Raw genomic sequence first — 12048 nt, 5'->3', positions numbered from 1 at the left:
TTTTTTTTTTTTTTTTTTTTTTTTTTTTTTTTTTGCAGTATGCGGGCCTCTCACTGTTGTGGCCTCTCCTGTTGCGGAGCACAGGCTCCGGACGCGCAGGCTCCGGACGCGCAGGCTCAGTGGCCATGGCCCACGGGCCCAGCCGCTCCACGGCATGTGGGATCTTCCCAGACCAGGGCACAAATCCGTGTCCCCTGCATCAGCAGGCAGACTCTCAACCACTGCGCCACCAGGGAAGCCCCTATATTTTTTGATAATGGCCATTCTGATTGGGGTGAGGTGATACCTCATTGTAGTTTTGATTTGCATTGCTCTAATGATTAGTGATGTTGAGCAGCTTTCCATGTGCCTCTTGGCCATCTGTATGTCTTCCTTGGTGAAATGTCTATTTAGGTCTTCTGCCCATTTTTTAACTGGATTGTTTGGTTTTTTTGATATTGAGCTCCATGAGCTGTTTGTATATTTTGGAGATTATCCTTTGTCTGTATTTTCATTTGCAACTATTTTCTCCCATTCTGAGGGCTGCCTTTTTGTCTTGTTTATGGTTTCCTTTACTGTGAAAAGCCTTTATCTTTAATTAAGAACCATTTGTTTATTTTTGTTTTTATTTCCGTTACTCTAGGAGGTGGGTCAAAAAAGATCTTGCTATGGTTTATGTCAAAGAGTGTTTTTCCTGTGTTTTCCTTTAAGAGTTTTATAGTGTCTGGTCTTATATTTAAGTCTTTAATCCATCTGGAGTCTATTTTTGTGTATGGTGTTAGGTAGTGTTATAATTTCTTTCTTTTACATGTAGCTGTCCAGTTTTCTCAGCACCACTTATTGAAGAGGCTATCTTTTCTCCATTGTATGTTCTTGCCTCCTTTGTCATAAATTAGGTGCCCATGTGTGCGTGGGTTTATCTCTGGGCATTCTATCTCGTACCATTGATCTATATTTCTGTTTTTGTGCCAGTACCATACTCTCTTGATTACTGTAGCTTTGTGGTATAGTTTGAAGTCAGGGAGCCTGATTCCTCCAACTCCGTTTTTCTTTCTCAAGATTGCTTTGGCTATTTGGGGTCTTTTGTGTTTCCATACAAATTGTAAAATGTTTTGTTCTAGTTCAGTGATAAATGCCATTGGTAGTTTGATAGGGATTGCACTGAATCTGTAGATTGCTTTGGGTAGTATAGTCATTTTCACAATGTTGATTCTTCCAATCCAAGAACATGGTATAGTTCTCCATCTGTATATGTCATCATTGATTCTTTCATCAGTGTTTTATAGTTTTGTAAGTACAAGTCTTTTGCCTCCTTAGGCAGGTTTATTCCTAGGTATTGTATTCTTTTTGTTGCAATGGTAAATGGGAGTGTTTCTTTAATTTCTCTTTCTGATTTTTCCTTGTTGGTGTATAGGAATGCCAGAGATTTTTGTGTATTAATTTTGTAACCTGCAACCTTACCAAATTCATTGATTAGTTCCAATAGTTTTCTGGTGGCATCTTTAGGATTTTCTATGTATAGTATCATGTCATCGGCAAACAGTGACAGTTTTACTTCTTCTTTTCCAATTTGTACTCCTCTTATTTCTTTTTCTTCTCTGACTGCTGTGGCTAGGACTTCCAAAACTATGTTGAATATGAGTGGTGAGAGTGGACATCCTTGTCTTGTTCCTGATGTTAGTGGAAGTGCTTTTAGTTTTTCACCATTGAGTATGATGCTTGCTGTGGGTTTGTCATATACAGCCTTTATTATGTTGAGGTAGGTTCCCTCTATGCCCATTTACTAGAGAGTTTTTATCATAAGTGGGTGTTGAATTTTGTCAAAAGCTTTTTCTGCACCTATTGAGATGATCATATGGTTTTTATTCCTTAATTTGGTAATGTGGTGTATCACACTGATTGATTTGTGTAAACTGAAGAAATCTTGCGTCCCTGGGATAAATCCCACTTGATCATGGTGTACGATCCTTTTAATGTGCTGTTGGATTCCGTTTGCTAGTGTTTTGTTCAGGATTTTTGCATCTATGTTCATCAGTGATATTGGTCTATAATTTTCTTTTTTTGTGATATATTTTCCTGGTTTTGGTATCAGGGTGAAGGTGGCTTCGCAGAATGAATTTGGGAGTGTTTCTCCCTCTGCAATTTTTGGAAGAGTTAGAGAAGGATGGGTGTTAGCTCTTCTCTAAATGATAGAATTCGCCTCTGATGCCATCATCCTGGACTTTTGTCTGTTGGAAGGTTGTTAATTATGGTTTCAATTTCATTACTTGTGATAGGTCTGTTTATATTTTCTAATTCTTCCTGGTTCAGTCTTGGAAAATTGTAACTTTCCAAGAATCTGTCCATTTCTTCGTGGTTGTCCATTTTATTGGCATATAGTTGTTTGTAGTAGTCTTATAATCTTTTGTATTTCTGCAGTGTCAGTTGTGATTGCTCCTTTTTCATTTCTAATTTTATTGATTTGCATCCTCTCCCTTTTTTTCTTGATGAATCCGGCTAAGGGTTTATCAATTTTGTTTATCTTCTCAAAGAACAAACTTTTAGTTCTACTGATCTTTGCTATTGTTTTCTTCATTTCCATTTCATTTATTTCTGCTCTGATCTTTATTACTTCTTTCCTTCTTCTGACTTTGGGTTTTCTTTGTTCTTATTTCTCTAGTTGTTTTAGGTGTAGGGTTAGATAGTTTATTTGAGATTTTTCTTGGTTTTTGAGGTGAGATTGAATTGCTAAAAACTTCCCTCTTAGAACTGTTTTGGCTGCGTCCCATAGGTTTTGGGTCGCCCTGTTTTCATTGTTATTTGTTCCTATGTATTTTTTTATTTCTTCTTTGATTTCTTCAGTGTTCTCTTGGTTATTTAATAGTGCACTGTTCAGCCTCCATGTATTTGTGTTTTTTACAGTTTTTTTCCTGTAATTGATTTCCAATCTCATAGCATTGTGGTCAGAAAAGATGCTTGATATGATTTCAATTTTCTTAAATTTTCCAAGCCTTGATTTGTTACCTAAGATGTGATCTATCCTGGAGAATGTTCCATGTGCCCTTGAGAAGAAAGTGTATTCTGTCACTTTTGGGTGGAATGTTCTATAAATATCAATTAGATCTATCTGGTCTATTGTGCCATTTAAAGCTTGTGTTTCCTTATTTATCTTCTGCTTGGATGATCTGTCCATTGGTGTAACTGGGGTGTTAAAGTTCCCTACTATTATTGTGTTACTGTCAATTTCTCCTTTCATGACTGTTAGCATTGCCCTTATGTATTGAGGTGCTCCTATGTTGGGTGCATAAACATTTATAATTCTTATATCTTCTTCTTGGATTGATCCTTTGATCATTATGTAGTGTCCTTCCTTATCTCTTGTAACAGTTTTTATTTTAAAGTCTATTTTATCTGATATGAGAATTGCTACTCCAGCTACCTTTTGATTTCCATTGGCATGGAATATCTTTTTCCATCCCTTCACTTTCAATCTGCATGTATCCTTAGGTCTGAAGTGGGTCTCTTGTAGACAGCATATATATGGGTCTTGTTTTTGTATCCATTCAGCCAGTCTGTGTCTTCTGGTTGGGGCATTTTATCCATTTACATTCAACATTATTATCAATATGTATGTTCCTATTACCATTTTCTTAATCGTTTGGGGTTTGGTTTTGTGGGTCTTTTTCTTCTCTTGTGCTTCCCGCTTAGGGAAGTTTCTTTAGCATTTGTTGTAAAGCTGGTTTGGTGGTGCTGAATTCTCTTAGCTTTTACTTTTCTGAAAAGCTTTTGACTTTTCCATCGAATTTGAATGAGATCCTTGCTGGGTAGAGTAATCTTGATTGTAGGTTTTTCTCTCATCACTTTAAGTATATCCTGCCACTCCCTTCTGGCCTGCAGAGCTTCCACTGAAAAATCAGCCTGATACCCTATGGGGATTCCTTTATATGTTATTTTTTGTTTTTCCCTTGCTGCTTTTAATATTTTTTCTTTGAATTTAATTTTTGTTTGTTTGATTAATATGTGTCTTGGTGTGTTTTTCCTAGGGTTTATCCTGTATGGGACTCTCTGAGCTTCCTAGACTTGGTGACCATTTCTTTTCCCATGTTAGGGAAGTTTTCAACTATAATCTCTTCAAATATTTTCTCAGACCCTTTCTTTTTCTCTTCTTCTTCTGGGACCCCTATAATTCTAATGTTGGTGTGTTTAGTGTTGTCCCAGAGGTCTCTTGAGACTGTATTCAATTCTTTTCAGTCTATTTTTCTTTATTCTGTTCCTTGGCAGTTATTTCCACCCATTTGCCTTCCAGCTCACTTATTTGTTCTTCTGCCTCCGTTATTCTGTTATTGATTCCTTCTAGTGTATTTTTCATTTCAGTTATTAGGTTGTTCATCTCTGTTTGTTTGTTCTTTAGTTGTTCTAGATCTTTGTTAAACATTTCTTGTATTTTCTTAACCCATGCCTCCATTCCATTTCTGAGATTCTGGATCATCTTCACTATCATTACTCTGAATTCTTTTTCAGGTAGATTGCCTATTTCCTCTTCATTTATTTGGTCTTGTAGGTTTTCACCTTGCTCCTTCATCTGTGACATATTTTTTCGCCATCTTATTATTATTATTTTTTTTAATGAATGCGATTGTGTTCCTGTCTTACTGGTTGTTTGGCCTGAGGCTTCCAACACTGGGGTTTGTAGGCTATTGGGTAGAGCTGGGTCTTGGTACTGAGGTGAGGAACACCGTGAGACCTCACTCCAATGAATATTCCCTGGGGTCTGAAGGAATATGAGTTTTTAACATAATTCCGTTTGGTTTTTATATAACCACTTTGAAAAAGGTTAATCAGCATATTCAGAAGTTTGGAAATTTAAGAACTAATGCCAATGAGAAGGACAAAGTTTCTTTTGTGAATTTTAAGAATCACTCCAAAATCATCTTTGCACTTCCCCTATCATTATTGTAGTTAATTGTTAATGTCTTTTACCCATAATAAAATGAACAACTGGTGTTCAGATATGTTATTATCCAAGCTACCTCTGATGCCTAATATAGGGTTCGTATAAGATAGATGGTCATTAAACATTTGTTGAAAAAGTTAATGCATGAATGAGTAGATGCATGAATGAAAAGATAATAATCATAGAAAGAAGTCTCTAAGTTAGTTAATGATTCTTGCTGGAATTTTCACTTAGAGTATTTTCCTAGTACTTCACCATGCTTAGTCTCTTTTATTGTAGATTTTAATATTATGACACTAAATTCAGTCACAATTACACTTGTTTAATAAGTGAAAGAGGATAGATTCCACTTGATTTGGCCTTTTGTGGTCTAAAATGCCTTTGCTCATAGCTCTTATTTGCTAATGCATCATATGCCTTTAGTAACAGAAACTTTTTAAAATTCTCCTTTTGAGCAAAAATATTTGGCACAAATGAGACAAATTTGTATGGAAACACAAAAAACTCTGAACAGCCAAAACAATATTAAGAAAGAAGAACAAAGCTGGAGGTATCACACACCATGATTTCAAACTACACTACAAAGGTACAGTCATCTAAACAGTATGGTACTGGCACAAAAAGAGATACACAGATCAACGGAAGAGAATAGAGATCCCAGAAATGAACCCACAGTTATATGGGCAATTAGTCTACAACAAAGGAGGCAAGATTATACAATGGGGAAAAGATAGCCTTTTCAATAGATGGTGCTAGGAAAAATGGACAGCTATAAGCAGAAAAATCAAACTGAATTACTCTCACACACCATGCACAAAAATAAATTCCAAATGCATTAAAGACTTAAATGTAAGACCTGAAACTATAAAAAATCTAGAAAACATAGGCAATACTGTCTTTGACATCAGTCTTAGCAAAAAATTTTTTTGAATGTGTCTCCTCAGTCAAGGGAAACAAAAACAAAAATAAATAAATGGGACTACACCAAACTAAAAAGCTTTTGCACAGCAGAAGAAACTATCAACAAAATGAAAAGGTCACCAATGAATGGAAGAAGATATTTACAAATGATATATTTGATAAGGTGTTAATATCCAAAATATACAAAGAACTCAACATAGAAACTCAACATCAAAAAAACAAGCTACCTGATTTTAAAATTGGCAGAATATTGTAATAAACATTTTCCAGAGAACACATAGAGATGTTCAAAAGGGACATGAAAAGATGTTCAACATCAGTAATCAGTACGAAAATGCAAATCAAAGCCACAATGAGACATCATCTCATACCAGTCAGAATGCCTATTATCAAAAATACAGCAAACAAGGAGTGTTGTCTAAGATGTGAAAAAAGAGGAACCCTTGTGCACGGTTGGCGGGAACATAAATTGGTACAGCCAATATGGAAAACAACATGGAGATTCCTCAAAAAATTAAAAATAAAACTACCATACAATCCAGCAATTCCACACCTGGGTACTTAGCCGAAGAAAACAAAAACAGTACTTAGAAAAGATATATGCATCCCTATGTTCATTGCAACATAATTTACAATAGCCAAGAAATGGAAGAAACTTAAACACCCATCATAGATGAATAGATAAAGAAGAGGTGGTATATATATATACATAATGGAATATTACTCAGCCATAAAAAAGAATGAAATCTTACAATTTGTGACAATATGGATGGACCTAGAGGGTATTATGCTAAGTGAAATAAGTCAGACAGAGAAAGGCAAATACTGTATTATTTCACTTATATGTGAAATCTAAAAAAACAAAACAAATATAACAAAACAGAAACAGAGTTATAGATACAGAGAACAAACAGGTAGTTGTGAGGGGATGGGGGTGGTGGGGAGGAAAGAAGTAGGTGAAGGAGATTAAGAGGTACAAACTTCCAGATTCAAACAAATGAGACATGGGTATGAAATGTACAGTGTGGGGAATATAGTCTGTAACTATGTTATATATTTGTGCAGTGAAATATCATTTTTTTCCAACTAGCTTTCCATCACAAGTCAAAAGTCTTTGAACTTATGAGTAAGCTTCATAGCCTGAAAGTGGTGAGTGTTTTTCCAGAAGGTTTTCAGATTTTTTTAATGCCTGCCTTTACTGGACTTGGTTCAAAATTTTCTAATGGGAAGCATACTTTAAACAGCCTTGATTCCATGTTTTTAATATATTATTTTACTTTATTGCTATTCCCTGAGAGCACTTACAATCAACATATTTTTTAAAGTTTTATATTTGGTAATATTCTGTTGGTTCTTTGTTTCCTGTTATAATGGGCTTTCAAATATTAAGCAAATTAGCAGATTTTCCAAACACACACATCTATACAGGACAGTGTGATATTAGAAGGTTCCTGAAATTAAGTAATACAATGTAAATGCTTTCTGCATTACCCATTTGCTGCATAGAAAGTGAGGAAAATTGCCAATGGGTTTATTTTAGGGAGAAAACTACTATTTTGAAATAAAATACCAAGTTTACCACATCAACCCTATTTTATTCTTAATCATGTTCAATTTGGGAGTATCCTCTTACATTTATATATAAGGAAATGATGTAAGGAGCTGACCTATTATTTTCAAAGACAAAGGTCATCATACACAAAATAAATAACTTTTTCTAGTTTATCTGTTCACTACAAATTTTTTAATGAATTAACACTTTTTATAGTCTCATTAAATGTACATGTTTAAAGTGCTTAACAAAATAATGCCATGTTTAAAGTTTAACTGCCTTAAGCATAACTCTGTCCATGCTACTCCTATTTCCTTCATCCTTGCTTGGGAAGGATATTTGGTCACACATACTCCTACACACATAGCTGTTATTCACCCTGATCTCAGAGCTCTTCTTTCCACCTCCCATCTATTTTTTATTATTATTCCAGGTTTCTTCCTCTTCCTTCCTTCCTCCCCACCCACTCAACCCAACTACCCACTGAAATCCTGAGCTCTGCTCTTCAGTAGTTTTTCCAAATTAGCACTTTCCTCCGTTTCCCTTCAGCAATATTTTGCATGCCTAATTCCTCCTTAGAAGCCACTTGTTCATCTTAGCTCTACAATCATTCTCCAATTTCTGCTTATCTCACGAGAGATTTAGACAGCTCCATGCTCTTCCATTTTCCATTCCATAACAAAACTTTCTTTGGAAGGTGTGGCCAAGAATCCCCAAAAGCAAGTTCAGTGAACCAGTACCGTAAGAAGGCTTTGTAGCAGATGAGAAATTTTGCAAAGCTGTGGTCGCACTAAAGTGCATTATGGCTAATGCCTAGCTGATTGCATTTTCATTTGTAAATATGGCAATACTGCCAAGAACATGAATCAGGCTTACATATGACAGCAGGTTACCTAGGATTCCAAGCTTTTACAAAGCTCTTCTGAAAGACCCTTGATAATTGGGTTGTGAAGTGATGCTATAGTCAACACTTTCTAAATGGTTTTAAAAATAAATTATATACAAGGGGTGTGAACAATGTACCTCTATAATTTCACTTTTTTTCAACAATGACTTCAGATTGTTTCCATTTAAATTACAAATGAACTTTCATTATTAATCTTTAGATGCTGTAAAATAAACTAAGTTATTCATCTAGTCACTTGTTCAATAAATATTTACTGAATACCAGCTATGTGGCAAACACAGTTCAACATAAGTTGAGTATCAAAAAGTCTTGGTTTGCAACTTACCATGAGCCATACGATGAAACCAGTAGTAACCAAAGTCAACTCCCAAGAAAGTTAAATACCAAGTCCATGGAGAATCCCAAGGCAAACTGATGAGCCTGTAGTTCTCCCAGATATAAATGTAACTGGTCAGTTCAATGCTCCTGGAAAACCAACTGGAAAGATACAATGTATAAGCAATGATTATACTATATTTTAGATGTAAAATTATGCTAAACCATTTTAGATAATATTTAAAAATTAATATGTTCATACATAAAAATAAAATCCTTTCCCCCTTTCTCTTGGCTTCTTACTGCTCTATCATACCTTTGAAGAGGCTCAATTTCCTTGGTATCAAAATGATTCACATGATGTTTCCTTTTGTTTCATAGGCATCATGGATGTCAACTATTCCCCTATTTCATGGAATTTAGGAAGTTCCCTTTATATGTCTCTTAAAAATACTTTTCATGGAAACCATATAACATAAAAATGACAAAACTATGACTTATTTTCTGTGACTGTCATTTCTAAATCTTAGTAAAGAACACAAGAAGGGTGCTTTTTAAAGGAAATGTAAAAAGTAGAAAATTATAAATAGCATATTTTTTAAAGGGACTGCAAAATGACTACTGCCTTAAAATATATTAATCCCATAAAGTTTGCCTTTAGATTTAAAGTTGCTTCTGACTGACTCTATTCTCTCTCTTCCTGTCTAGTCCCTCCTCTCTTTCACACACACACAAACACACTCTATGTTTTCTAGATATTATTCTTAAGACTACAAATTGGATTCTCATAGCATATCAGTATTTCTTACAGTAATATAAACTATGGATCTCAAAATATAAGGGAATAACTTTTCCCTAGAAATAAACAATTGTTTTTAAAACCCAGACAGCATATCTCTTACCACATATTCTACCAAGCTTCTATAAATTCTTCTGTCAAGAAATTTCAAAAATATACATAATATACTTCAATTTTATAAAGAGTAGTATTTTTCCTTTTAAATCTCCTGAGATCAAATTTAGGATCAGACTCAAGATAATCATTCCTTTTATCACTTTTATAGATATGATTGAACTGACTTTTTCATTAATATTTTTCACTCATATGTAAAATGAATTATTCTACTTAATAAAGATTTATTTATAAACCATGAACAAGTGAGAAAGTTCTGAAATATTCTAACTTTAAATAAAAGTCAAAGAAGCAGCTCATTAGTTTATTGTTAAAATTCATTATTTTACTAGTATTTCCCTTTACATAGTCAGCGTCTATGAATTAGCATGTTACTGGTTTTGTTGGAGACCCGGATGTTTACTTTTAATCCAATGTTGACGTTAGTTATGATATGACTTTAACTGTGATTTAATAACTTTAAAATTGTCTCACATTTTGAATCCTTCAAGTTATTATTTAATCAGTAACATAAAACACTAGGCTTCTTCACAACAGCATTAATATAAGTAACTAATAGAAATGCCAAATACCTACACTTTGAAAAAGGATTACACATCATCAGATCTTAAAACTCAGTTTTCAATTTAAGATTACTCTAAGTTTGTAAATTGGTCCCCGTACACAGAGGGTAAGAAGAAACTAAAGAAAGAGACAGAACACTCCAGACTGGGAAGTGGCAGTTTTAACAAACAAGGAACTTAGAGAGGAGGTTTGTCTTCGGTGGCTGCAAGACATGTAAATGTCCATACTCTCACTCCAGAATGTTAAAATTTTCTAGAAAGGTCTTAACTGGGTTCAAGTCACTTATTCAGTCCAGATGGTCTCAACAACACCTTACTCTCTCAAGACTGCATCCTTGAAACAGCTGTTAGCATGGGACTGTAGGTGGAACTTACATTCCATGGACAGGGGAGAGAGTAAGGGAAAGGGGAAGGGGAAGTAAAGTTCAGCTTATAGGTCACCCAGGGTCGCATCCTCTCCATGACCTCCTCCAACAATTATATGGCTGGAAAGAGCAATTTTGTCCTTAATTGTGAGTCCCTGATCCAAGTAGACTACCTACCCAGCACCCCTGTCACAACTCAGGCAATGCCCTGGATACTTCCAGAATCCCCTGTCAAGTGGCCCTGAGCCTGCTTTCAGGACTGCATGGGCCTCTTTCCTGGTCCAGGCCTCCAGAGGGTCCACCTATGCATGCGTGTAAAGTCCTCAACATGACAAGGTAGACAAAAGTGGCTTCTTCGGACGTGCAGACAGAGCTGGGACGAGCAGTCTGGGGTGTGCACACACATGAGACAGCACAGGCCAGGGGCCAGGGGCTTTCACCCTGTTCTGGAACTCTGAGGAATCCAAGAACTTGAAATTTGAAATGTGTCTTCCAATTTGTCATCCAGGTTATTTATCAGGGTAGGGGGAATAGAACAAATTTTATTTTAAAGCATGTTAGCTTGGTTGGTAATTCTTATACATCTAGACTAAGGCTTCTGAACAGTGTCATTACTGACATTTGGACAAGATAATTCTTTGTAGTAGGGGTCTGTCCTGTGAAAACTATTACGCAAATTATGAAACCTTATAATTGCTCCTTAGTACTCATTAGTAGAGGATTAACCACATAAAATTCAAGTTTTAGGAAAAAAAATGGTGAATAATATCAATCTTATATGATTATAACTTATTATTACTTAATTTTTCTAAAACAGAAATTCTAAAGTTTGACACTGCTGCTATTTGGGCCAGATGATTCTTTGCTGTGGGGGCCTTTCCTGTGCATTGTAGGACATTTAGCAGCATCCCTGGCCTCTGCCCACTAGATGCCAGTAGCACAGCCCTCCACCCAGGTGTGACAACAAAATGTCCAAATGTCTCCCAGGGGCAAAACTGCCCCAGTTGATAACCCTAAAAAAGACTGATCTAGAAAAAAAAAATTTAAACTTAGGAAAATGCAATAGAAAGTTGAAATAATCTAGTTTTTTTTTATACCCGCTTTACTACATGGTGTCAAAGCAGGTCAATTCATGGATTCATTCATTCAAAAAATTCATATTAAGTGCCTGCTAGGTTCCAGGCACAGCACAAGAAAGGGAGGACACATTGGTGAAGAGGGCAAATACAGCCACCTGCCTCATCAATGTCCCACCAATTCAGTATCTCTTTTTAAAGTTGCTGTCTTTCTTGTCAGTTTTCTAGTGACAATTGAAATAGGCTTTCAGATAACAAAACTTCAATAATAGAAAGAGGGTCCCTGGAAAACTTCCATGTGTAAAACAAAAAGAACCTGCCTGTAATTGAAATACTTTATTTCCTGTACAGGTGCCAGGTCTTGAGCAGACACCCAATTTATTATTCTGTCAACTTACTTATTAGGGTTGACACAAATCGAGCTGAAATATGCCTTATATACTACAGGCAAGGCTGTTTCTTTTTTTTTTTTTTTCACACCTTAGCACAAAGCCAAACTTTCCTCAAGGTGAAGGGAAAGAGTG

At 35.5% G+C, this 12048-nt stretch overlaps 1 protein-coding gene across 1 annotated transcript in view; it reads right to left on the bottom strand.

Moving 5' to 3' along the window:
* AGMO (alkylglycerol monooxygenase) overlaps positions 1–12048 on the bottom strand; it is a 332471-nt gene that overhangs the window by 309652 nt on the left and 10771 nt on the right. Inside the window, exon 4 of the mRNA XM_029233709.1 lies at positions 8618–8769. Within this exon, the coding sequence (XP_029089542.1) occupies positions 8618–8769 (152 nt within the window). The remainder of the gene's footprint in view (positions 1–8617; positions 8770–12048) is intronic.

Source organism: Monodon monoceros, unplaced genomic scaffold (assembly GCF_005190385.1).
Source record: "Monodon monoceros isolate NGI ecotype Baffin Bay Population unplaced genomic scaffold, NGI_Narwhal_1 Super_Scaffold_2, whole genome shotgun sequence".
Lineage (NCBI taxonomy): Eukaryota > Metazoa > Chordata > Mammalia > Artiodactyla > Monodontidae > Monodon > Monodon monoceros.
Note: the sequence above shows the minus strand (reverse complement) of the source record. Positions and strands in the feature narration are given on the sequence as shown.